The sequence below is a fragment of the Cibotium barometz genome, chromosome 57 (genome assembly GCF_041138505.1).
Source record: "Cibotium barometz isolate CiBa-2024 chromosome 57, ASM4113850v1, whole genome shotgun sequence".
In the NCBI taxonomy this organism is placed as follows: Eukaryota; Viridiplantae; Streptophyta; class Polypodiopsida; order Cyatheales; family Cibotiaceae; genus Cibotium; species Cibotium barometz.
The window spans coordinates 9,051,984-9,077,003 of record NC_141102.1 but is presented as its reverse complement, the minus strand read 5'-3'; the positions used below and the strand labels follow the sequence as shown (position 1 = coordinate 9,077,003).

At 47.6% G+C, this 25,020-nt stretch overlaps 1 protein-coding gene across 1 annotated transcript in view; it reads left to right on the top strand.

Annotated features, from left to right (window-relative positions):
* The first annotated feature begins 1,434 nt into the window (after positions 1–1,434).
* The window catches only part of EMB3011 (RNA helicase family protein), a 35,625-nt gene continuing 12,039 nt past the window's right edge, over positions 1,435–25,020 (top strand). Inside the window, exons 1-13 of the mRNA XM_086791713.1 lie at positions 1,435–1,550; positions 1,744–1,871; positions 2,034–2,255; positions 2,369–2,433; positions 2,521–2,659; positions 2,836–3,036; positions 3,210–3,355; positions 3,557–3,657; positions 3,747–3,855; positions 3,940–4,117; positions 4,226–4,455; positions 4,659–4,838; positions 4,993–5,064. Of these exons, the coding sequence (XP_086647839.1) occupies positions 1,748–1,871; positions 2,034–2,255; positions 2,369–2,433; positions 2,521–2,659; positions 2,836–3,036; positions 3,210–3,355; positions 3,557–3,657; positions 3,747–3,855; positions 3,940–4,117; positions 4,226–4,455; positions 4,659–4,838; positions 4,993–5,064 (1,767 nt within the window). The 5' untranslated portion in view covers positions 1,435–1,550; positions 1,744–1,747. The remainder of the gene's footprint in view (positions 1,551–1,743; positions 1,872–2,033; positions 2,256–2,368; positions 2,434–2,520; positions 2,660–2,835; positions 3,037–3,209; positions 3,356–3,556; positions 3,658–3,746; positions 3,856–3,939; positions 4,118–4,225; positions 4,456–4,658; positions 4,839–4,992; positions 5,065–25,020) is intronic.

Here is a 25,020-nt window from a genome sequence, read left to right as displayed (position 1 = left end):
CTGTTGGATTAGTCTCTTGTCCGAACATTCATGGTGGGCGAGGCCCCGAGTGGGAAGCTCTGCCCTGTGTGCAAGGTTGCTACTTCCGTTGCCAGCACTCCAGAGATGATGTGCAGAGGGGGCATGGATCTCACACCAACATATATTTTGCATTCCATGTATTTTGAAATAGGTAATGTCTAGATGCTCTATCACTAATTGTCTACCTTGCTTCAACCATCCAAAACAAAGTGGTTATAAAGCTAAACTTTGGTGCAATTGAAGCTACCTTTATCTCGGCATCTTATTTTTAATGATGTTTTGTTGACAGGACAAAATACCATAGTTTACAACAACTCCTGGCGTAGAAGAATCATCGTCATCCTTCTCTTTCACTATCTTTTTGGTTTGTGTGTTACAAACTCGTGAGCGTGCTCATTCAGAAACACTCGAGTGCTTATAAAAAGCTTGCGTAGATCTGCCATAGAGTGCATGAATTTCAACTTGTTATACTAAGGGTTCAAATCCCAACCTTTGCTCTATCCCAAGAGCAAGGTATACCTTTAGAGATCAATAGTCAGATTTTTTTAAAATTTCTTCATTCAGTAAAATGAAAAACATCACTATAAAATGGCTATTTATAAAAGTTTCATCCAAATCTTGCCCCCCAAAAACATCACTATAAAATGGCTATTTATAAAAGTTTCATCCAAATCTTGCCCCCCAAAAATATCAATCGTTTGAACGAAACTATCACAGAAAAAAGTTGCTGGCCAATGAGGAATTATGTTCCAAAATTGAGAGTGGTTGAAGAAGAACACTGGCTAATAAGGAAAGATGGTGTATTTGTTCCAAGAATTGAGAGTGGTTGAAGAAGAACACTGGCTAATAAGGAAAGATGGTGTATTTGTGTTCTTTATTAGGAATATTAATCTTCTCAAAGAGGACATGTAAGCAGTTTATTAGGAATATTAGGGCCTTTATGCACCAAGGTCTCTCTGCCCACTGTTTATGCTGTGGGAGCTAATCGGATGCTTAAATTGGGCTGGATGGGTGCACCCCCGTTACACACAGCCAAAATTGGGCAGACTTCAAAAGGTGAGGTGGTAGCTGACTTGCGCCCATGATAATCACTTTCATGGGCAACCAATGTTGGCTGCCCAAACTTGGGCACCCACTCATCCCACCAATCAAATTCAAGTACACTTGCATTCTTTTGTCAATAATGCATTGAATACTAACCTTTTGAAAGATTCTGGCTTGGGTGGTGTGTAAACCCCCTGCCCATTGAAGACTACCAACTCATGCCCAGACCATGAGCATGCACTGGGGGAGATTAAAGGCCCTTAATCTTCTCAAAGAGGACATGTAGGCAATTCTGAATTCCATGTTAAACTTTTTATGGATATATTTTTCTTTTTCTAAGTTAATATAAAAGCCGACCTAAAAAAAAAAACACTCAGACACACACAAAAAAAGCGATTGTTATGTAAACCCGAAATGCCTCTGAATCACATCCTGTAGGATGCTTGTAAATTTCTCGCAGACCGACCTCATCGTGGCGTATTGAGGTGCGTGTAGACGCCTGGGTTTGGGAGAGAGAGAGAGTGTGTTTTCAAGAAACAAGCTCTAATTTTGAGAGAGAGAGAGAGAGATTTCAAGAAACAAGCTCTAATTTTCACACACAGACACACACAGAGAGAGAGAAAGAGAGAGAGAGAGAGAGAGAGAGTGTGTGTTTAAGAAAAAAACCCTAATTTTCAGTACCATGGATGGGTTCACTCGGCATTCGGAGTCTTTGCTGGGCCCTCCCCAGGAAAGTAGAGGAGGGCTGCAGGACACCGGCAGCAGAATCGTTTTTAAAGCACCTGCTGCACGGAAATCTACTCTAGGTAATTGCCCATTATTCAAGTTTTCTTGCTATTTCATGTGAAGGGTTAGACCATGCATGCCCGGTCCTGCCCGGCCCACGTCATGCTGGGCGAGGCCATGCCATACTGGTCTGGGCCTTGCCATCCCATTCATTCTGAATCATTGCTCTCTTCCATGTACAGGGCTTGATGTGTTAGCCCAAACCAAACGGGACGCTGCAGAAGTTAGAGCCACACCTAGAAAGCGTCAGTTTACATCTTCATCGTCGTCAATGGCTGCGACGAATGATGAAGTGGATGATGAAATAGATGAATCAGATGAGGGGAATGGCCCTGTGGAAAGGGATCCTGCACGTTCACGCAATTACAGGGTTTCCCGAATAGAAAGCTCACCCTCACACCCTGGTTAGTCTACTGATTAATCTATGCTTGTCTTCAGTTTATGTTTAATACACTTGATGCAAGAAACACTCGATGAAACATGTCTCAATAACGGCATTTTATGCTCAAATGGATAGGTGGAGTGAATCAAGAAGCTTCCTCGACTATCTCAGATGGAGGAAGAGATCGCCGAAATGCTACGGTATAGGTTTTTCGTCATGCCAAGTCGAAATATGTAAGATTTTACTTTAGCTACTTACCTATCTGAGTTTCTGACCCTTTCTGCCAGAATTCTGCCTCACACAGCAGCTCAAGAGCGAAAGACATGCCTCCACCTTCTGACAGATCCTACAGGGATACCCGCAGGCATAACAGAGACTATGAAGGAAGAAGCTACAGGACTGAGCCTACACCACAAAGAAGATCAGGTTTGTGCATCTCCTTCTAGGCACTTAAGACCTGCTTAGAACTGTTATGGCATGTGAATTAATAATTAATTAAAGATTACTACTCAAAAGCTTGTGAGTGGAAGTCAAATAAGCACAGTTAAGAACTGCACAATCATAAGCAAACCAAAGCTTTCCATCCTTCCCTTCTTTTGCAGCCAAGTCAGACTGGGATGATGGAAGGTGGGAGTGGGATGACACGCCGAATAGAAGGACACCTATGCGTGACTCTCCGAATCGAGTAAAAACTCCTGTGCATGAAAAATCATACTCTTTTCGATCACCCTACATCCCCCCATCACCTGCGGAGTCTCGGTTGGTCTCTCCCTGGGAAGGAGGCGATACTCCTTATGGCACAGGTAAAGTTGGCTCTTCATTCATAGTTTTCTTGTCATAAATTTATCTCATCAAATGTTGGTTGCCATCGCATTTATCACCTTGATTTGGGCTTTACTTCCATACATTAAGGTGCGGGTTGCTATCACATGCATCAGCTTCAAGCTGGCTTCTTTATTTGTTTTGAGCTCTGCAGCATCACCTTCCCCATGGGACATGGTTTCCCCCTCTCCAGAACCTATTCGAGCAGGTGGAGCATCTAGTCGAACACCTAACTCTCAAGGCAGCGCAAGATCTCAGCGTTTACGTTTTCAAGCTCAAAGAACGTCTCAAGCTGAAGAGGTGTGAATTTTTACACTGCTCTTGTGAAGTTGACTCAAAGCCTACGGGGTTATATTATCAGGAATTCAGGCCATCGATGTAGTTGTTTTAACGTGAGCTTACATGATGCATCTCATGGATGCCTTTCTTCAAAGGGAGATCAATGCACTTGTTTAAAGTATTTAGAGTGTCCATGACAAGGATTGGTGGTTCCATGGTCAGGAGGATGATATTGGTGCTGATACGTGGCAGAAGAGGGAGGAATTGCATAGTTTCTCACAAGCAGAAATGGAGGAAGCTGAGCGTGAGGCAGATCGCTCTTGGTGATTAGACGCCGTTCTCTTTTCCTGATGTTCTTGAGTCTTAGCAGTGAGTACCTGTCTAACAGCATCAAACTGGCTGATTTTACCAGGTATGATAGAGAAGAGGGAGGATTGGTGATGGAGTCCGACAACATGGCACCTTTTCTTGGTGATGAAGCTACCTTCAAGAAAAGGGAGGCAGACATGGCTAAACGTCTGGTGTGTGGTTTTGCTGGTTGTGATTTTACATTCTGATTACCTTCTGAATTTTAAGGTTCTGACTTTTGGCTTCATGGATGGCAGACACGCCGTGATGGGACAAGAATGACCCTAGCACAAAGCAAGAAGATGTCACAACTGAGTGCAGACAATGCACAATGGGAAGACCGTCAGTTATTGAGGTCCGGAGCTGTCAGAGGAACAGAAGTGCAGACAGAGATAGACGACGAAGAAGAAGCACGCGTAATTCTTCTTGTTCATGGTGAGCTTAGAGTCTGAAGGCTTATAGTAGCTCTGAAGTGCTTTTTTTTGTTGCTTCATTATGTGATTTTTATCCTCTAACCTATGCATTTGCTTATGTTTGTTGAAGATACAAAGCCACCCTTTCTTGATGGAAGAGTTGTCTACACAAAACAGGCAGAGCCAGTGATGCCAGTCAAAGATCCTACTTCAGACATGGCTCTTATAGCACGGAAAGGTTCAGCACTAGTCCGGGAAGTTCGTGAGAAGCAGAGCATGAACAAATCCCGTCAACGCTTTTGGGAATTGGCTGGTTCAAAGCTTGGAGATATTCTTGGAGTTGAGAAAACATCCGAACAGGTAAAGAATAAGATTTTTTTTTTTTTTTTGGCTGAGGATGGTCACACAGCAATCCTGCCCGTGCAATGCAGGTTGGCAATTGGATGGACAAATCGCGCATCCATCCCTGACAGGAGGCTGCATGGATTTGCCTTGGATGTGGTTGTTTAACTAGCCTGAATCACACTAGTTTGTTGACGTAAGTGTGTTTTGGGGAAGTGTAGGTGGACGCTGACAAGGAAGCAGTGGGGGATGAAGGAGAAGTGGACTTCAAGGAGAATGCCAAATTTGCGGTGCATATGAAGGAGAAGGGGGAAGCAGTGAGTGAGTTTGCAAAGACAAAAACTTTAGCAGAGCAACGCCAGTATCTTCCCATCTTTTCTGTTCGGGATGAACTACTTCAAGTAAGTTCCGATTCACTAACTTTACGCAAGTGGGTTTGTCTCATTAGTGCATTAGTGGTATGAGCATGTTGTTATGTTGATGTTGGGAATCGGGATGATGAACAAGTTACAATATAGTTATTATTTTTTTGCTAATCAATGTGGCTATCATCAGGTGGTTCGAGAGAATCAGGTGGTGGTAGTTGTTGGAGAAACGGGCTCAGGAAAGACTACTCAACTCACCCAGGTACTTATCTGTCTTTTTATGTTTTGTGAAGAAAAGTGCTGCATCTAACTCATGTAACTACATTGTTGTATGTTCAATTTCTGTGTGTTTTGGCTCTATGGTTACATTATATTGATGAGGGACTCTAGGGTACATCATAATGACGAGATTATTATAAGAGAGTTGCATCAAACAAGTAGGAGGATATCTCTAGTAGGAAGCTGAAGATAGTTGGCAAGAGGCCTGGGTGTCCGCACACAAAAGGCATTATCATACTAGGATGAAATGTTCTTAACCAAAAGCAGCCAATTGACAACATGCCCAATGAACTTCAGTCGTGCGCCCTGAGCTCCCCCCCGTCCTGGCTGTTTCCTGCCCCTGCCCCTACCCCCCCCCCCCCCCCCCCTCGCGTTATTCTGTGTGTCCCCCTGCGCCCGCCATCCCCTGCCTGCCTGCCCCCCCCCACCCTTTTGCTGCTGCGCCGCCGCTGTCTTGCCCCCCTTGTCTTTTGCGCCTGCGCCTGCCACACCCTCCTTCCCTAGCCCGTGCTGCCCCCCGCCCCTTTCTTCTCTGTGCCGCCCCCCCCCCCCCCCCCTTCATTGGTGAGCCTGCGAAGATCACAGACATTCATCCTATGGGGTGTGGCTACTACCAAGTGGAGTTCTACTCGCCAGCGGTGTCAGACCAAGTCATGCTGCATGCAACTGAGCCTCCTTGCATTGTGTACGGTGGAGGCTGTCATGGCCCTGTGAAAATGGAGCAGGACAAGTGTGGGCATGGTGGTTGCAGAGTCAGAATATTTTATGATTCACATGGGGGGTGCCCGGACAGTGTTTAAGATGTGTGGACATCCCTAGGTGTGAAGGGGGGAACTAGAAACATTAATTTTTAATGTTTATTGGAGTTTGCCCCTAGGCCTTAGTGGCCCTAGGAACTTATTAAAGTTGGGGCCCTAGGGATTAAATTGGGGAGGAGTTTTCTCTCTCTTCTCTCTCTCTCTTCCCTTTTTGGGGAATCGTGTAGCAAAAGAGGAGCTTCCTTCATGCGCTTGAATCCTAGCGTGGAAAAGCTGTGGAAGAAGGGGGCGACTGCTGAAAGGGCTGTAGCTGCTGTTTTCTGAGTGTTGTATGCTGGAACAGGCCGTACAATCACCGTACAGTGTTGTACGACCAGCAGGAACTGCTGTGGGCAGAGAGGCGCAGACCTGTGGGACAGATACAGGTGGCTGCGACTGTTGAAAACAGGCTGTACAGTGCTGTACGACTGCAAGTACAGCTCTGTACTTTCTGCAGGTACACTGTACGGCCAGTTTTGGGGCAAGTACAGGTGCTGGATAATTCTGTAGCAGACAGCACAGGCCATAAACAGCAAAACTCAGTAGGCGGCTACTTCTGGTTCTCTGCAGAAACAGCCCGTACCGTCAAGTACAAGCAAGTACCGTCAAGTACAAGCAAGTACAGTGCTGATTACAGGCAAGTGCAAGCACACGTGTGAAGCAGGGTTGTGGATTCAAGTGCCTGCAAGCACAGATTGGTGCTGTTGCTTCCTCCAGTGTTGTTTCACGAGCTGAACTTGGTAAGCTTTGTTTCTGTTCATCTATCTCTCTTTCTATTGCTTGATGTCTGTTGCAGATATGTGTTATCTGGCCCCTAGTGAGAGGAGGGGTATGGCAGATTGACAAGAGATTAAGACAGAGATTGGACAGCATATGTATGTTTGAGCTGAGAAGATGTATCATGCACTTGAGTTATGCCAGATGTATGCCCATGGCTGGCCTGCTTAGTGATCTTGGCTGATCAGAGGGAGGCACAGTGTGTTGTTTGAAGACACAGATCTGTGTGCATAGATCCTCTGTGCTGAGAAGGATTTGTGGGCCGTCAGATTGGACTTACAGGTGTAAACTCTTGGCTGGTCTTTGTGTTGTACTCAGCCATCCATATTATTTTAATTGAATAAAGAAATACCGCAAGGGGCGCCAAGCTTTGGGGCCAACAGGTGTCGCTGTGTTTTCAGATTTGGGCACTTTAGCTCCAATCTGTGTTTTGTTTCTCATCTAGACTACAAGTGGACGGGTGATTGCTCCTACCGCACTCTGGTTTTCTATCAGAGGCCGGTTTCAAGGTTCCGTCCCCATGACCAATCATCAACTTTCTGAAGGGGGTGAGCTCGTGGTTGCTTTGGAGAAAGCCATCGCTGAAAATTCAGCAATCATGTCTGATACAGAGGAAGAGTACTTCTATCATGAAGAAGAAGAGCAAGAGACTTCTCCTGAGAGAGATGTATCTGAGGATATTTTTGCAGGAGAACAGGCTGCAGATGTTGAGCCTTATGAGGATGTAACACAGCCAGAAGATGTTCATGGTAAAGAGGATGATGATGCTCGGTTCAAAGATCGCTTGGCTAGTGTTATGGATACTTTTATGCAGCTCACACAGAGCGAGAGATTTGCTGAATTTTTGAGATCTCGCTCAGAGCCCCGCACAGAGCCCCAGAAAAAGAAGAAGAAGGTTCGTTCAAAGAATCTTTCTCAGGGTCATAGTGGTACCACTCCACAGGATCCATCTCCTGCCCAGTTTCCGAACATGCAGCATGCTTTTGGTGCTAACCCACAGAGTTCCTTCTATGGACAGCCACCTATTCCTCAGCAGAACATGCATCCAGGGTACTTTGGTGGTGGCTCGGTGTTCCAATCCATGACTGGGGGTTATCCTCAGGGAGGCATGGGTATGTACGGGCCTTTTGGAGCCAATTTTCAGCCTGGCATGCAAGGGAATATGTATGGTGGTATGCAGTCCGGTATGCAAGGAAATGTGTTTGCAGGCATGCAACCTGGGATGCAAGGCAATATGTTTGGTGGCATGCAGCCAGGTATGCATAATGGAATGTATGGAAACATGGCTGGGATGTATGGTATGCCTGGTGTTGGAATGGGAAATGTTGACCCAATGATGGGAATGAATGTTGGGGGCAGCAATCTTACGAAACCACTTCCATATGATAATCTAACGCCTATGGGAAAGGCGAAGGATTACAAGGAAGGGGGAGCTGCAGTGAAGTTTGACACTTTCAGTGGGGCCAAGGATAAATTGAAGGCACTTACCTTTTTACAGCAGTTTGATGCTGCTTTTTCTGGTGGAAATTACACAGAGTCCTCGAAGGTGAGGAAAGCTGCCACTTTTCTCAAGGGCAATGCTTTGCAGTGGTGGTCTACTCTTCTTTTGCAGGGCATAGCACCCACCACATGGGTCCAATTTAAACAGGTTTTCTCTTCCGTATGGCTCACATCTACATTTGAGGTGGATGTTATGACCGCATGGCACAAGCTGGATGCTTCAAAGTGTGATAGTTTGGAGGATTATAACAAGAAGTTTTGGGAAGCTCTACTCCCAGTGACTTCTTATCGTGCTGTGCCATTATCTGAGCAGGTAGAGAAGTATTGTTGTGGGCTGCCCAAAGAGGTACGAGATTACTGTATAAAGACAAGAGTAACGAACATGTCACAGATGATTGAAAATGCTATGACAGCTAATGCGTTACTTACAGGTGGTTCATCTGGGTTTAAAGGCAGTAAGAAATTGAGCAAGAAAGCTGAAAAATTTGGGCATGCTTCTCGTGATGCTAAAGGGTCTTTAGAGACAAAGTATAAGAAGTTGCCAATGCCCAAAAGGACTTCTGAGGAAAGACAGGCTTTGAGAGATGCTCAAAAGTGTTTTTACTGTACTGAAGAGGGGCATATGTCATTCAATTGTCCCAAAAGAACGTCCAAGAAGGACCCTGACAATAAAGGAGAGCCCAAGCCAAAGAAACCAAAGCCTTCTGCAGGCTTAGTTCCTGATCTTGTGGGGGAGCAGCTAAGTGGTGAAGCATCAGAGTTGTGCAGGGCATGGGGCAAAGTGAGAGATCAGAATGCTTTGATCTTCTTTGACACAGGTGCTAGAGCCAACTTCATTTCACCAGATTTGGCTGGCCGATTGGGGATTCGCGCAGAGGAGATGGGGCCGTTACATGAGGCTAATATGGCTTGTCCAGGGTATGCAGAACCCGTTACTCCTATCATTGGGAAGCTTCGGCTTCATTTGCAGGGTTATGTGGACAGCGAGGAGTTCTTCATCATGCCTTTGGATGGCTGTGATGTTTTGTTGGGGATGCCATGGTGCCACAGGGTACATGCGGTGGTGGATACTTACAATAGGAAAATTACTCTGACTCATAGAGGGAAAGAGCATGTATTGGATGTAAAACTCAAAGGGGAATCTGTTCCTATTGTATCCGCTTCGGCGATTTCATCAGTAATGAAAAAGCATCTTTCCGCGTACTTGATTTATGTAAAGGATGCACAGGATGATGAGTCTAAGTCTAATTTGTCAATGTTAGATAAGGACAGGGCTGATTTCTTAAGTGGGTTTCAAGATTGTTTTTCCGAGTCATTGCCAGGAGAATTACCTCCTGAGAGGCCAGAAGATCATGCCATAGATCTGATTCCTGGTAGTACTCCACCGAATAGACCGCCGTACCGTGTTAGTGCAGCCCAACAGGAAGAGATTATGAGTCAGGTGCAGGAGCTATTGAATAAGCGGTTGATTCAGCCTAGCTCATCACCCTTTTGCTCACCTGTGCTCTTAGTGCAGAAGAAGGATGGTTCTTGGCGCATGTGTATTGATTACAGGGCGCTGAATAAGAATACCATCAAGAATCGATTCCCCATACCGAGGATCGATGACATCTTGGACCGCTTACAGGGCTCCACAGTTTTCAGTCGTATTGACTTGAAAAGCGGGTATCATCAGATACGCATTAGACCCGAGGATGTGCATAAGACAGCATTCCGAACCACGTTTGGATTGTATGAGTTCTTGGTTATGCCCTTTGGTTTGACAAATGCGCCTGCCACATTTAACAGAATGATGGACAGGATTTTCAGGCCTCATAGAGAGTTTGTGGGCACATTCTTTGATGATATGATTGTGCATTCACAAAATGAGGAAGAGCATAGAAGGCATTTGGCCATTGTGTTTGCAGAACTCAGAAACCATAGGTTGGTGGTTAATGGCAAGAAGAGTGAGTTTTTCTTGCAGGATATACATTTCTTGGGGCATATTGTGTCTGGTCATGGAGTCCGTATGGATCCAGCAAAGGTGGAAGCAATACTTAATTCGCCAGCTTTGAGGACCGTGCATGATGTACGCAGTTTTCTAGGATTGTGTTCCTATTACAGGCGTTACATACGGCACTTTGCTGAAATTGCTTCGCCTCTTCATGCTTTGACGAAGAAAGCAACTCCGTTTAGATGGGCTGATCGGGAAATTACAGCATTCAAAAAGCTCAAAGAAAAGCTTACTTCGGACCCAGTATTGGTGTTACCGGACCTCCGAAAGGCTTTTGTTGTCCAGTGTGATGCATGTGGAAGTAGCATTGGTGCAGTTCTCATGCAAGAGGGACATGTGATAGCCTATGAGAGTAGAGTTTTGCAAGATGCCGAGAAGCATTTACAGGTGTATGAGAAAGAGATGTTGGCTGTAATTCACGCTCTTTCTACATGGAAACACTACTTGCTTGGGGCTGATTTCACTGTGCAGACAGATCATCAGACCTTGCGATATTTCCTCACGCAGACTAAGCTTTCAGAGAAGCATATGCGTTGGGCAAACTTTTTGTCAATGTTTCACTTCCAGATTGTGCATGTGGAAGGCAAAAAGAATGTAGTGGCAGATGCTTTGTCACGCAAGCCATAGGTCTCTGCCGTTTCACTTGCTTATCATCATGAGCTTGATGAAATGAAAGAGCAGTATGCCCATGATGAGGACTTTGAAAAGTTGTATGATCAGATGTCTGAGGGTCAGCGGCATGAGCATTACACTCTCAGAGATGGGTTTTTATTGATGCATGGCAGACTGTGTGTTACCAGGCCATTGCGACTCAAGGTTATGATTGAAAGTCATGCTCCACCGTATGCAGGTCATAGAGGGATTGACGCCACGGTCAAAGCAGTGGAGACTTTCTTTTATTGGCCAACCTTGAGAAGAGATGTTGATGCCTTTGTGAGGCAATGCATCGTATGTCAGAAGGTAAAGTTTGACCGTCAGAAGACACCAGGGTTATTACAGCCTTTACCTATTCCGGATAGACCTTGGGAGAGCATTGCCATGGATTTTGTATTTGATCTTCCACGGACACAAACGGGAAATGATGGCATCTGGACTATCATATGCAGGTTCAGTAAGCAGGCTCATTTCATTCCCGTGAGGAAGACAATTAAAGTGGATCATATGGTGAAGTTGTTCATGGCGAACATCTTCAAGGATCATGGCTTGCCTACGTCTATCATTAGTGACCGTGATCCACGGATGACGAGTTTGTTTTGGAGAGGGTTGTTTGACAACATGGGTACAACTCTCAAGTTTTCATCGTCATTTCATCCACAGACAGATGGTCAGTCAGAAGAGGCTAACTCTACAGTGTTGGATCTTCTCAAGTGTTATGTGTCAGAGCACAAGCAACAATGGGAAAAGTATCTTCCTTTGGTGGAGTTTGCATATAACAACACTGTACATAGCTCGACAGGCAAGGCGCCTTTTGAGATTGTAGAAGGAGGGAAGAAGGTACCACCCATTTTGCATACAAAGGATAAGATCTTTGAGGCTGATCAGTATGTGGAGAGCTTGGATGAAGCTTATCGGAGAGTTAAGTTGGCCCTCCAGAAAACTCAGCAGAAGCAAAAGAAAGCCGCAGACCGTATAGACGTGATTTACAGTTTGCATTGGGTGATTGGGTTCTTTTGCGCTTTGAAAAGGCAAGACTCAAGAAGATGAAGGGTAAAGAGTGCTTATTCCCTAAGTTGAGTATGCGATATTATGGGCCTTTTCAGGTTTTGGAAAAGATTGGTGAGGTAACCTATCGTTTGAAGTTACCAGATCACTGGAGGATTCACAATGCTTTTCACGTGAGTCTTCTTAGACCTTTCCGTGGGGATGTGCCTGAGGATGTATCAGATGAGGCTCAGCCGGAAGTTGAGGAACTTGATGAGGTTCTGATCCCAGAGCAGATACTGGCACATAAAGAAAGGAAGGTACGAGGTAAAGTTTCCCGTCGCTATCTTGTGAAGTTCAAGAACTATTCACCGATGGATGCGAAGTGGATGGAGGAAGGTGACTTAACAGATTCACCTCAAGTTTTGCAGCTTTATCTCGATGCCTTTGAGTTAGAGCCGACTCTTCTTGTGGCTCATTCAGGTTCAGCAGAGCATGGGTCTGGAGCATTACCTGATGCTCAAGAGGGGGGTAGCACCTCCACTCCCTTGATACAGACAGGCTCAGATGACATCTAGAGGTCGCTTGGTGCAGATTTTATCTCATCCGAAGGTACTGAGGCTGACAGTACATCTGTTTATGGGACTTCTATGATATATGTGTACTAGTCACATGGAGATTTTTGTGGATATGTATGGTTCGCAGTGGTATACAACTTGGACTTTTACTATGCCATTGGTTTGCAGTGAATGTTGATACATGTGTATGGCTCAGAGAGATTGGGACGCTGATCTTGCCATATTGTATATTTCACTTTGGATATTTTGATGCATCACCAGAATGCAATCGAGGACGCTTGCCATCTTTCAAGAGGGGGGTATGTCATGGCCCTGTGAAAATGGAGCAGGACAAGTGTGGGCATGGTGGTTGCAGAGTCAGAATATTTTATGATTCACATGGGGGGTGCCCGGACAGTGTTTAAGATGTGTGGACATCCCTAGGTGTGAAGGGGGGAACTAGAAACATTAATTTTTAATGTTTATTGGAGTTTGCCCCTAGGCCTTAGTGGCCCTAGGAACTTATTAAAGTTGGGGCCCTAGGGATTAAATTGGGGAGGAGTTTTCTCTCTCTTCTCTCTCTCTCTTCCCTTTTTGGGGAATCGTGTAGCAAAAGAGGAGCTTCCTTCATGCGCTTGAATCCTAGCGTGGAAAAGCTGTGGAAGAAGGGGGCGACTGCTGAAAGGGCTGTAGCTGCTGTTTTCTGAGTGTTGTATGCTGGAACAGGCCGTACAATCACCGTACAGTGTTGTACGACCAGCAGGAACTGCTGTGGGCAGAGAGGCGCAGACCTGTGGGACAGATACAGGTGGCTGCGACTGTTGAAAACAGGCTGTACAGTGCTGTACGACTGCAAGTACAGCTCTGTACTTTCTGCAGGTACACTGTACGGCCAGTTTTGGGGCAAGTACAGGTGCTGGATAATTCTGTAGCAGACAGCACAGGCCATAAACAGCAAAACTCAGTAGGCGGCTACTTCTGGTTCTCTGCAGAAACAGCCCGTACCGTCAAGTACAAGCAAGTACCGTCAAGTACAAGCAAGTACAGTGCTGATTTTTCAGATCTGTACTTTCAAGGACAGCATAGGAGTGAGCATCAGGAGGAGGATACAGGCAAGTGCAAGCACACGTGTGAAGCAGGGTTGTGGATTCAAGTGCCTGCAAGCACAGATTGGTGCTGTTGCTTCCTCCAGTGTTGTTTCACGAGCTGAACTTGGTAAGCTTTGTTTCTGTTCATCTATCTCTCTTTCTATTGCTTGATGTCTGTTGCAGATATGTGTTATCTGGCCCCTTGTGAGAGGAGGGGTATGGCAGATTGACAAGAGATTAAGACAGAGATTGGACAGCATATGTATGTTTGAGCTGAGAAGATGTATCATGCACTTGAGTTATGCCAGATGTATGCCCATGGCTGGCCTGCTTAGTGATCTTGGCTGATCAGAGGGAGGCACAGTGTGTTGTTTGAAGACACAGATCTGTGTGCATAGATCCTCTGTGCTGAGAAGGATTTGTGGGCCGTCAGATTGGACTTACAGGTGTAAACTCTTGGCTGGTCTTTGTGTTGTACTCAGCCATCCATATTATTTTAATTGAATAAAGAAATACCGCAAGGGGCGCCAAGCTTTGGGGCCAACAGGTGTCGCTGTGTTTTCAGATTTGGGCACTTTAGCTCCAATCTGTGTTTTGTTTCTCATCTAGACTACAAGTGGACGGGTGATTGCTCCTACCGCACTCTGGTTTTCTATCAGAGGCCGGTTTCAGAGGCCGCCTTTGCACGGTGGCAGCACGGTCGACCGTGTGTCTGACCCTCTGGGGTTGGCGTGTCGGGCTTCCCAGTGACAGTTTGCTTCCCAAGCCTTAGGAAGGAATACCTTCCTCTTCTCCCGGTGATTGGTGGTACCATCGGGAAAGTGATGGAATCCCCCCCAATTGTTGCCTCGGCCCTCGCATGGGCAGCTGAGATTCCATCCCTCCAAATCTGTGTTGCCTCGCTGGATTCAATGCCTCACGTTATATCTATTCCCTGCCTTCAGGGCCACCCCACAATGCAACGCGTGGAGTATTCAGGTCTTCCAGGTCAATGCTTCATTTGCAGGCAGATGGGACATCTTGCCAAAGCTTGCTCTCGATGTCGGTCCAGGAGACTGCCTCCGGTGGTTCCCCCCGTTCCTCGTTCAGATCCTCACCAGGGGCCGAGAGGGAGGCAAGTTCACAGGCAGCAGAGCATCAGGTCCCGACCATGGACGACCCCAACTGTCGGAGAGTGGCGGACGGTTGGCCCGCGCCGCTGATCACCAGAGCTGAGCACCATGGCACTGTGCGCGCTAGGTTGGCAGAGTACAGGAGGATTCAGTTCTGTCAGAGAACCGTTTTGAGCATTTATCATAGCACCTACTCGTTGGCGATGGGCCCCCTCCAGTCACAGTGCGGGCCCCTTTGATCCCCTGGTTTGGCGGCCGATTCCTCGTCAAGACTCCTCTCCGTGCTCTTAGTGCCCAGTGAGGCCAGTAGACCCCACTGTGGCCCCGGCGAGCCTCTCCCAGCAGTCTTCATCTCCGGTGGATATCTCCCAGCAGCGATTCTCTCTAGCCTCTTTGCCCCCCTCCCCCCTCCCCTCCCCCCTCCCCTCCCCCATCCTTGCCCCGGACTTTTCTCGCAACAGTCCCCCCCCCCCCCCCCCCCCCCCCCCCCCCCTTTTCAACCGCCTCTCCAGAGCATTCCCATCAGCCCCTAGCAGCCCCCGACCCGGAGCAGAGGCAGCTGGCGAGTTCCGTTCGCCGCTTGATTCACCGTTTCTTTGAGCCAGTTGAGATGACCAATGCCGCCTCCTCGGTGAGGGCTCTCCTGCTAGAGTCCCAAGGTGGGCCTCCCAGGATCTTGGGGAAGCCTGTGGATTATAGCTTCTTCCGATGTCTTCCGGCGGAAGGGATAGATATGTTTGAGGAGATAGTAGCACCTATTCGGATATGTGGGGTTTTTCACCACTCTAGACTCTCTATGCCAGAGAATGTAACTATTTGGTCCTCCTAGCTGTATTTCACATGATGAAACCCATGCCCGGACACCAGACAGGTGGAAGAAGACATGGGGACAGGGTCCATAAGGTTTGATTAAGAAAAAGCACCATTCTTGGTCAAAAAGCAAGAAAAAGCAAAAAGTGAAACAGGGTTGACTGCGCGCTAAGGGCACCATTGGAAAGAGGAGACTAAGCCGGACCAAAAAGCTAAAAGCCTAGGGCCAAAAACCAAGGCCCTGAAGTTGTAAAAGCAGAAATCAAGAACTTTGGCTATTATTAATAATATTTAATAAAAAGACAAAGGCAAAGCAAAAGCATGAAGGCTTTTCGGCAAAAAGCAGGGTCTCTTACAAGTATAAAAAGGATTGGACTTCTCTTGTAGTACCATGAATAAGATCATTGAAGATTGAAAGAGATTGTGGAGAGTGTGTGGGCATCATTATGATCATGGAGAGCTTCTTCTTCGCCATCAACACTTTCTCCAACTTGCTTTTCAGATGTACGATTAGCCCTAGACTTGTATGGGCATATGCATGGGCAATACGGACGCATGTACGGAACTGTACGGACAGAAATTTTAGAAACCCTAAAACTGCTCCAAAAACCCTAAAAATTGCTTTTTGGATGTTTTTATTGCCCAAAAACCATTAAAACAGGTTTTATATCAGTTTTCTTGCGAGAAAGAGCTTTTCCATGGTTTTCTTCATGGACAAGGCTATAGGAGTTGTGGAGATTACTAATGGGATGAGCGAGTGTTTCTTGGACTTGGACATGGAAAACTTGGGCATAGAGCTTGGACATGGAACATGAAGCTTGGACATAAACATGGAATTTGGACATATAGGTTAGGCATGAAGCTTGGACATGAACATGGAACTTGGACTTGGATTTGGACTTGGACTTGGACTTGGTTATGGAACTTGGACTTGGATTTGGACTTGGACTTGTCAGAATACGCAGCGGAGATGATGACCAGATCTGGGAACACGAGCAAAAACGCAGGCAGAAAAAACAGCACAAGAGAGAGAGAGATGTAGGCGTGTAACTCTGCTCTGATATACACAAGAAGATCCCGAATATGATACAAATATGGTATGGGGGCTGGGGGCCTATTTATATGCCCCCAGATAGGCACTCGGCCTACTGAAAAGACCTCCACGACTGTAGCATCAGTCGGCCAGCACTGAATGAAGCCCACGACTGAATATGCCCAGTCGGCCAGCAGCACAGGGGTCCACGACTGTTGTTGGGTTAGTCGGCCAGCTACTCAGTGCTCCTGCCAACTCAGAACTGCCTCCCAAGCCACAGAAAAAATAGGGGAAAAAATGCGGGGAGTGAGGAAAAATGATAAAACACCTGATAAGGGCGGGCACACCCACACAAAGGCCCTGGTGTATAAATCTAGACAGGAGATGACTTCTAACACCCCCTCTCAGCTCTTGGCTGTGAAACCAACCACTGGGAGCTGGGGTGCCGCTTGAGCAAATCCTGAGAGAGCGACTTCGTGAAGAGGTCCACCGTACTGTCCTCCGTCGAACAGAACTCTAGCAAGATGTCATCAGCAACGATCTGTTCACGAACAAAGTGCCTCTGGATGACCATGGGTTCCTCCAGTGGAAGCCCAAACCTGCAATGTAACCTCCTGCTGCAGCGGAAGTAGCACTTCTCGCGCGGGAGACAGGGGTCCCACATACGGGCCTCACCCACGGATATCCGGATAAGAGACTAATCCATCGGTTGTTCCAAAACCGAACCCGAAAAAACTTCCTTTACCGGAAAGCACGGGTGATTCCACCAAGAAAACTTTTTACTCTAACGTAGTCAAGATCATTTCTGATCAAGCTGATCCAATTGCATCTTCAAGATACTTGATCAGATCAAGGAAGAAACTTGCACTTGGATCATTGGGATCAACGCTTTTTTCCCCATTCAAGAGGCACAGCCGTTGATTCCTATCCATAGAACAATTACTGCCCGGGATTTACTTTATCTATCGTAATAACAAAAGTTGAGTCTCGATTTACGGATCCATCAGTCCAGCCTAACCCCATCCGATCCCATGGGTTAGTAGCCAACGACCCAACCACTGTATTCCGTAAAACTGCTCCTGGGCCATAAGTAGATCTCCTTGTGTCCGGATCTCCTCCCCAAACCGAGTCACTCCAACCGCGGAGTCGGACTCCATCCAACAATCCCCCTCCTGTGTACAAGAGTCCATGATCCTTCGCATGCCGCAGAAATCACAGGAAACGCAATCCTGCCTCCCAAAGAGTCATCTGCAACCATGAGCTCAACTGCCTCGTTAGGAAGCTCCCGTCCAATCTGGTGTCCATCAACCAGATCAATGAGCCATACAGCTTCTGAGTCACAGAGACATCATACTGCTCACAAGGATCAACACCTGTTTCGGTGCACAAACAAGTCCTGGAAACCTGATGAAACCTGTCAACCACCCCCTCTGAATCCGGAACCACAAAGCCTGGAGAAACCACCTCCTTCTGCAAGTAAGCACCTGCCACCTGCCTGGCTTTCCGAAAGGTCCCCGTGGAAAGAACATCCTCATCTACTGGAGGTTCTTTGTCCCGAACACGACGAGACATCAAAGCATAAGTTACCTGTTCAGTTTCCTCTGACTGATGAACACAAGAACTACCAACATCAGTACTGGAAAGTTCCTGCCTACTGCTGCCATCTACTGGCAAGCTATCCACCATTTGGTCCCGGAAAGCCCGCACCTGCAGCGTATCCACACTTAAGTGGCCATTACCAGACTGCCACTCATCACAAACCTGAGGACCTGGGAGAGAGAGTGCTGAAAGCCTGTAAACTCCACCTTCCCAAACCACTTGGCCTGTTGCTTTATCTCGGAGAGCAACAAAATGCTCATCAAACTCCACCCGTATGCCAGTCTTGCAAACCTGATGATCCACTCCACCTTCCCAAACCACTTGGCCTGTTGCTTTATCTCGGAGAGTAACAAAATGCTCATCAAACTCCACCCGTACGCCAGTCTTGCAAACCTGATGCACTGACAACAGATGAAAACCAAGTGCCGGAACATACAACACCTGGGAGGAATGCTTCCCCCCTCTGCCATCGGGAACTATCTCCATCCTGCCCTCACTGTGAACTGGGATAGTGGACGTATCACCAGTAAGAATATGACCAGAAAGCTTGCAGAGATCCTGTAAACCGGAACGGGAAGGAGTCATGTGCCTGGAAGCACCACTATCGAGAATCCACTCCGGAGTATCCGCGAAAATGAAACATCGGTGTCCACCACCTCCAGGTGCACAAAAGCCGAAGTCTTCATGATTGCTGCTGAGGAGTCTTCACCCTTCTCGGTCTTCCGCTTGGGACACTGCCTCCAATAGTGGCCTTTCTCGCCACAATCATTACAGGTCCTCTCTGCCTTTAGTTTCTCGCGGTCAGCGTCAGACTTCTTCTCAGAAGACTTCTCCGATGAAGCCTTCCCTTTGCCCGAGTTACGGCCTTTCGACCGTTGGCCAGTAAAGGCCTCCGAACCTCCACCCTGAGGAGGGTTCGTGAATCGTTCCTCCTGGTCCAGGACCATGGGCACAAGCTCCTCCCACGTGATAGTGCTGAGCCTGCCACTGGTAATCAAAGACGAGTAAAATGCTGAGTACGAAGAGGGCAAGTGCAACAGCAATGTTATGGCCATGTCCTCTGACGATATCTCCTTCCCAGCCTGAAGAACTTCCTGCTGAAGAGCCTGCAGCTTGTTAATATGCTCCCGCATCGTCGACGACTTTGCAGGGTTCATAACCCGCATCTGTACTTCCAAGGAAATCCTCTTCATGGGCGATACCCTGTTGTAAAGTGAGGCCAAATGCTGCCATATACCTCTGGCCAGCGTCATATGCTTCACATGATTGATTACCTGCGGTGTGCAGTTGAGGAAAATAAACGAACGGACCCTGGCGTTGACACGATCCCACATGTGTGTCTGGGCCTCCCGGTCCTTTCGGATCGACGGTAACTCCCCTTCCTCGACTTCCGGCCGTGGAACACCAACAACGACGAAATCGGCGAGGTCGTAAGACTCCAGAACAGATTCCATCATCACCTTCCATATGCCGTAGTTGCTCCCGTCCAACTGACAGTCCACCGGGAACGCGGGGAGTGTCGGGATCTTCACGTCTCTCGACCATCTCAAACAGATCTGCCATTGCGGGGATGTACTCTGAAAAGGGTGGGTGGGTGGGAACAAAGAAGAATGTGCAGCGGAAGACTAACGCACGTAGGAGACGCATCACCATCGAGCACCACGAACACCCCCAACGGGCACTGCAGCATCCCTCCACCGGGCTCCCATCTCCCGGTGAGCTGCCTCCCAAAACACCGGCCGGAGGAGATGACTATGACAAGGTGCCACTCTAGGCTATATATGGCTCTTCAACTTCCCATGCTTCCACTTATGGGATAATCCAAGGTACCTTCTAGCCATAGATCACAAGCTCGAAATCGCCAACCTTCCAACACCCTTCCTCGATTCGAGCTCCGCAAGCCACCGAGGCGCGAGGGGGTCGCCCAGGACCACACACACCTGAGCCGCCCAGGACCACACACGCCTGGGCTCTGATACCATGTCAGAATACGCAGCGGAGATGATGACTAGATCTGGGAACACGAGCAAAAACGCAGGCAGAAAAAACAGCACAAGAGAGAGAGAGATGTAGGCGTGTAACTCTGCTTTGATATATACAAGAAGATCCCGAATATGATACAAATATGGTATGGGGGCTGGGGGCCTATTGCCCCCCAGAATTGCAGTCGGCCTGCTGAAAAGACCTCCACGACTGTAGCATCAGTCGGCCAGCACTGAATGAAGCCCACGACTGAATATGCCCAGTCGGCCAGCAGCACAGGGGTCCACGACTGCCGTTGGGTCAGTCGACCAGCTACTCAGTGCTCCTGCCAACTCAAAACTGCCTCCCAAGCCATAGAAAAAATAGGAAAAAATAGGGGAAAAAATGCGGGGAGTGAGGAAAAATGATAAAACACCTGATAAGGGTGGGCACACCCACAACAAAGGCCCTGGTATGTAAATCTAGACAGGAGATGACTTCTAACAGGACTTGGATCTGGACTTCGACTTCGACTTGGATTTGCCTCATTGGACTTGGATTCATTGGATTTAGATTTGGATATTTGGATTTGGTACTAGCGCGGTGAGAGATACTTGTGGGTCATCCCCGTGGTGTGCTCGACATCAGAGATCTTGTACGTCGACAACGACATCGACTTGGATATCCTACATCGGCATATTTGTTTGTTTTGTATTCATTAATTGTATTGATCCTGGCCAGCGTGCCCGTGGATTGTTCCTGAATAAATTCCTGAAAGGGGCGAGGCTTGTTCCTCGCTCAATGTGGCGTATTGTGCAAGATCCCCATTCCCTTTTCTCTCTTCCCCCTCTCTCTCTATATCTTTATATTTTTATCTCTTGGACACATGGTTGAGTCTGTCACGGCACGCCCCGCTGGGCTTATAGTGGTATCAGAGCAGGATTTCTCTTGAAGAAACTTTCTTGGGGTGACAGAGCCATGTCGAGAGCAGAGGGAGACCATGGGCCTCATGAAGGGAACAACCATGAGGTGGTTACAGAAATTCTTGATGGGAACCGCGGCCATGACATGAGAGGAGTACCATGACTTTCAGCAGTTCAGATGACCTATGAGAGACGAAGAATTTATTTCTTGGAGAACCAAAAGAGAACAGGAGCAAAGAAGGGCTCAAATGTTTGCAGATTTCATCAAGGATTGAGCCACTGAAGCTGAAGGAGTTTGTCATGACCCTGTGAAAATGGAACAGCACAAGTGTGGGCATGGTGGTTGCTGAGCAAAATAAATATTAAATGATTCACATTTGGGGTGCCCGGACAAAGAGAATGATGTGTGGACATCTTCAGGTGTGAAGGGGGACCAGAACATTAATGAATTTTAATGTTCTAAGCATGGGTGGCCCCTAGGAAACTTTAATAAACATTAAAGTAAGGGGCCTAGATATTTTTGGAGGGAGGAAACTCCACTTTTGGTACACGCCTCCCTCACATCTCTCTCTCTCTTGCTTTTGGGATTACGTGCAAGCTTCATGCGTTGAGGAGAAGTAGGTCGACTGGTTGCTGCTGGTTTTTGACTACATACAGAAGTGCCCGTACAGTACTGGCCGTACAGACCTAAAGACTGCAGGCCGTATAGAACAGGTGACGGCTGTGGTTGCAGGCAGCGCTGGGCGACCAGAGTACAGGCGGCTGCAGTTCTGTTGCAGGCAGGTACAGTCGACAGCTGCAGGTACAGTCCACGTGGCAGCTGTACGACTGCAGGTACTGGTGTACGGACAGGTACAGGTGCATGCGGCGTTGATTCAAGCTGCGCTGGCAGGAACAGACAGCAGGCGGCTGCTGTGCAGGTACTGATCTGTATGGTATAGGTGGCTGCAGAGACTATACGGACAGGTACATTAGGGTTTTACTGACCTGTACGGACAGGTACAGCTGGTTTCAGTTCTGTTCAGACCTGAACAGTAGTGGGCGGTGCATCTCCAGCTGCAGACAGAGCTTTTTTAGAGCACAGTTGGTGCATCAGTCAAGTGGTTGCAGGGAGGAAAGTACAGACAGTTTCTTGCAAGTACAAACTGGTACGATTGGCTTCGCGAGTGCAGAACCACGCACTGAATTGGTAAGCTCTGAACTTGTCCAGCTTATGTCTGCTCCAGACTTGTGTTATCTGGCCCCTTGTGAGAGGAGGGGTATGGCAGATTGAAAGGGTGGAAACAGAGATTGGACAGTGGATGTATATGTGAACTGTATTGTGGAACCATGTACTTGGGATATGCTAGATGTGTGCTCAAGGCTGCCCTGCTGAATGGTCTTGGCTGATCAGAGGGAAACACAGAGTGTTGCTTTTGTGGGACACAGATCTGTGTGTGAATCCTCTGTGCTAAGAGGTCTTGTGGGCTGCCAGATTGGACATACAGGTGTATTCTCCTGGCTGGTTGTGTTGTACTCAGTTTTACATCACTTTGAATTTGAATAAAGAAATATCGAAAGGGGCGCCAAGCTTTGGGGTCAACAGGTGTCGTTCTCATTTCAGTTTTGGGGCACTCTAGCTCCAATTAAATTTGTTTTTATATTTGGACTACAAGTGGAGGGGTGACTGCTAGGCTACCGCACTTTGGTTTCTACCAGAGGCCGGGACCCATCATCAACTTTCTTAAGGGGGTTAGCTCGTGGTTGACTCGAGGAAAGTCATCGCTGAAAAATTCAGCAGCATGTCTGATACAGAAGACGAATATTTTTTATCATGAAGAGGAAGATCAAGAGACCTCTCCTGAGAGAAATGAATCTGAGGATATTCTTGCAGGAGAACAGGTTGCAGATGATGAGCAATATGAGGATGTAACACAGCTAGAAGATATGCCTAGTAAAGAGGAAGATGATGCTCAGTTTAAAAATCGTTTGGCCGGTGTCATGGATGTGTTTATGCAGCTCACACAAAGTGAGAAGTTTGCTGAATTTATGAGATCCCGTTCTGAGCCTGAAAAGAAGAAGAAGAAGGTGCGTTCTAAGAACCTTCCTCAGGGTCATAGTGCTGCCTTCCCATAGGATCCATCTTTTGGACAGTTTCCGAACATGCAACATGCTTTTGGTGCTAATTCTCAGAGTTCCTTTTTCGGACAGCCATCTGTTCCTTAGCAGACTATGCATCCAGGTTATTTTGGTGGTGGCTCTGTGTTCCAATCCATGACCGGGGGTTATCCTCAGGGAGGCATGGGTATGCCAGGGACTTTTGGTGCTAATTCTCAGAGTTCCTTTTTCGGACAGCCATCTGTCCCTCAGCAGACTATGCATCCAGGCTATTTTGGTGGTGGCTCTATGTTCCAATCCATGACTGGGGGTTATCCTCAGGGAGGCATGGGTATGCTAGGGACTTTTGGAGCAAATTTTCAGCCTGGTATGCAGGGGAATATGTATGGTGGTATGCAGTCTGGAATGCAAGGAAACATGTTTGGGGGCATGCAACGTGGAATGCAAGCAAATATGTATTGGGGCATGCAGCCCGGTATGCATAATGGTATGTTTGGAAACATGGCTGGAATGTATGGCATGCCAGGTGTGGGAATTGGAAATGTTGACCCTATGATGGGCATGAATGCTGGGGGTAGCAATCTTGTGAAGCCACTTCCTTACGATAATCTAACGCCTATGGGTAAGGCGAAGCATGCATGCGAGCTCTAGGATTTTGGATAGCCTCATTTAGGACCCCGAGATCTGTAGCAAGATAGAGCAGATATGGGCGGGACTAGACTTTACCTCAGGCTCTGCTGTGTGCACATTCGATGTTGGCCTAGGGGAGATCAACGGTTAGGCAGTGCAGAGCAGATTGGAGGGATTTCGAGAGCAGGAGAGGAGCCTAAGGAGGGGTCTGGCCTCTTTACAGCAGCTTCGGAAGAGTTCCCCAGATAGCCCATGGATTGAGAGTCAGCTTGTTGCCGCCTGCACGGAGATTAGATCCATTGAGGAGAGGAGGGCAGAGTACAGGTACCATGCCAAAGCTTCATTTTGGATTCAGGCCGGTGACAGAGTCACAGGGGATTTCTTTGAGATAGCCGGCCCCCACAGGAGGAGAGATGGTATTCGTAGGTTGCGTAGCCAGGATGGACCTATTGTTTCTTACCCCCCCATGTGAGAGCCATTGCCACTGATTTCTTTGAGTCGCTTCTCACAGGTGTCCCATTATCCCCACAGGTGATGGGACGCATGTGAGAGGGTTTGGCGGCACATGAGAGAGGTGGTTCCCCCCTCCTCCTTATTGACTCCATTCATGGCGGAGAAGCTGGTGGAGGCGGTGACGGCACTACCTAGGGACAAATGCCCGGGGGCGGAAGGGCTTCTAGTCTTTCTTTCTTTCTTCGTCATTGGGACCTCATGGAAGGCAGCCTTCGAGCTGCCTTCAATGAGATTATGATCACACGTGCCATGCCAGAGAGGCTCTCAGAGGCTTTGAGGCTGTCCTTTGGCACCTTACCTCTTCCTATTCGTTGCCGAGGCCATGAGTAGTTTTCTCTCAGCCCAGGAGACCGGGCTTCAAGGATTGTGTCTTCCCCTCCGCACGTAGGAGGAACTGCTTGACTCAGAGTTTGTAGATGACACAGCAGCTTTCCTTTGAGGAGATGTGGGGAATCTCCAGGGTTCGCGGAGGCGATCAAGGTTTTTTGCCGTGCATCAAGAGCACAGATCAACTGGCACAAGTCGTGTGGTTTTTGGGTAGGCTCAACACCCACCTTGACTTGGCGTCCCGTTGAGACTTTCCAGTGGATCTCAAGGGGCACTCCAGTTCGCTATCTTGGTTGTTAGGTGTCAAAATCCCACCGGATCTCCTCGTAGAACGCGCTATCATTAGTGAAACACACTTTTTATTGGCCAAAGATGAAAGGGTATGTAGAAGATTATGTTCTCAAGTGTCAAATTTGTCAGGCAAATAAAGCTGAACGCTTTAGACAGGCTGGGTTGTTGCATCCTTTGCAAATCCCAGGTAATAAATGGGAAAGTATTTCCATGGATTTTATTACTGGATTGCCAAGAACACATCAAGGCCACGATTCTATTTGGGTTGTGGTAGATCGCTTGACAAAAA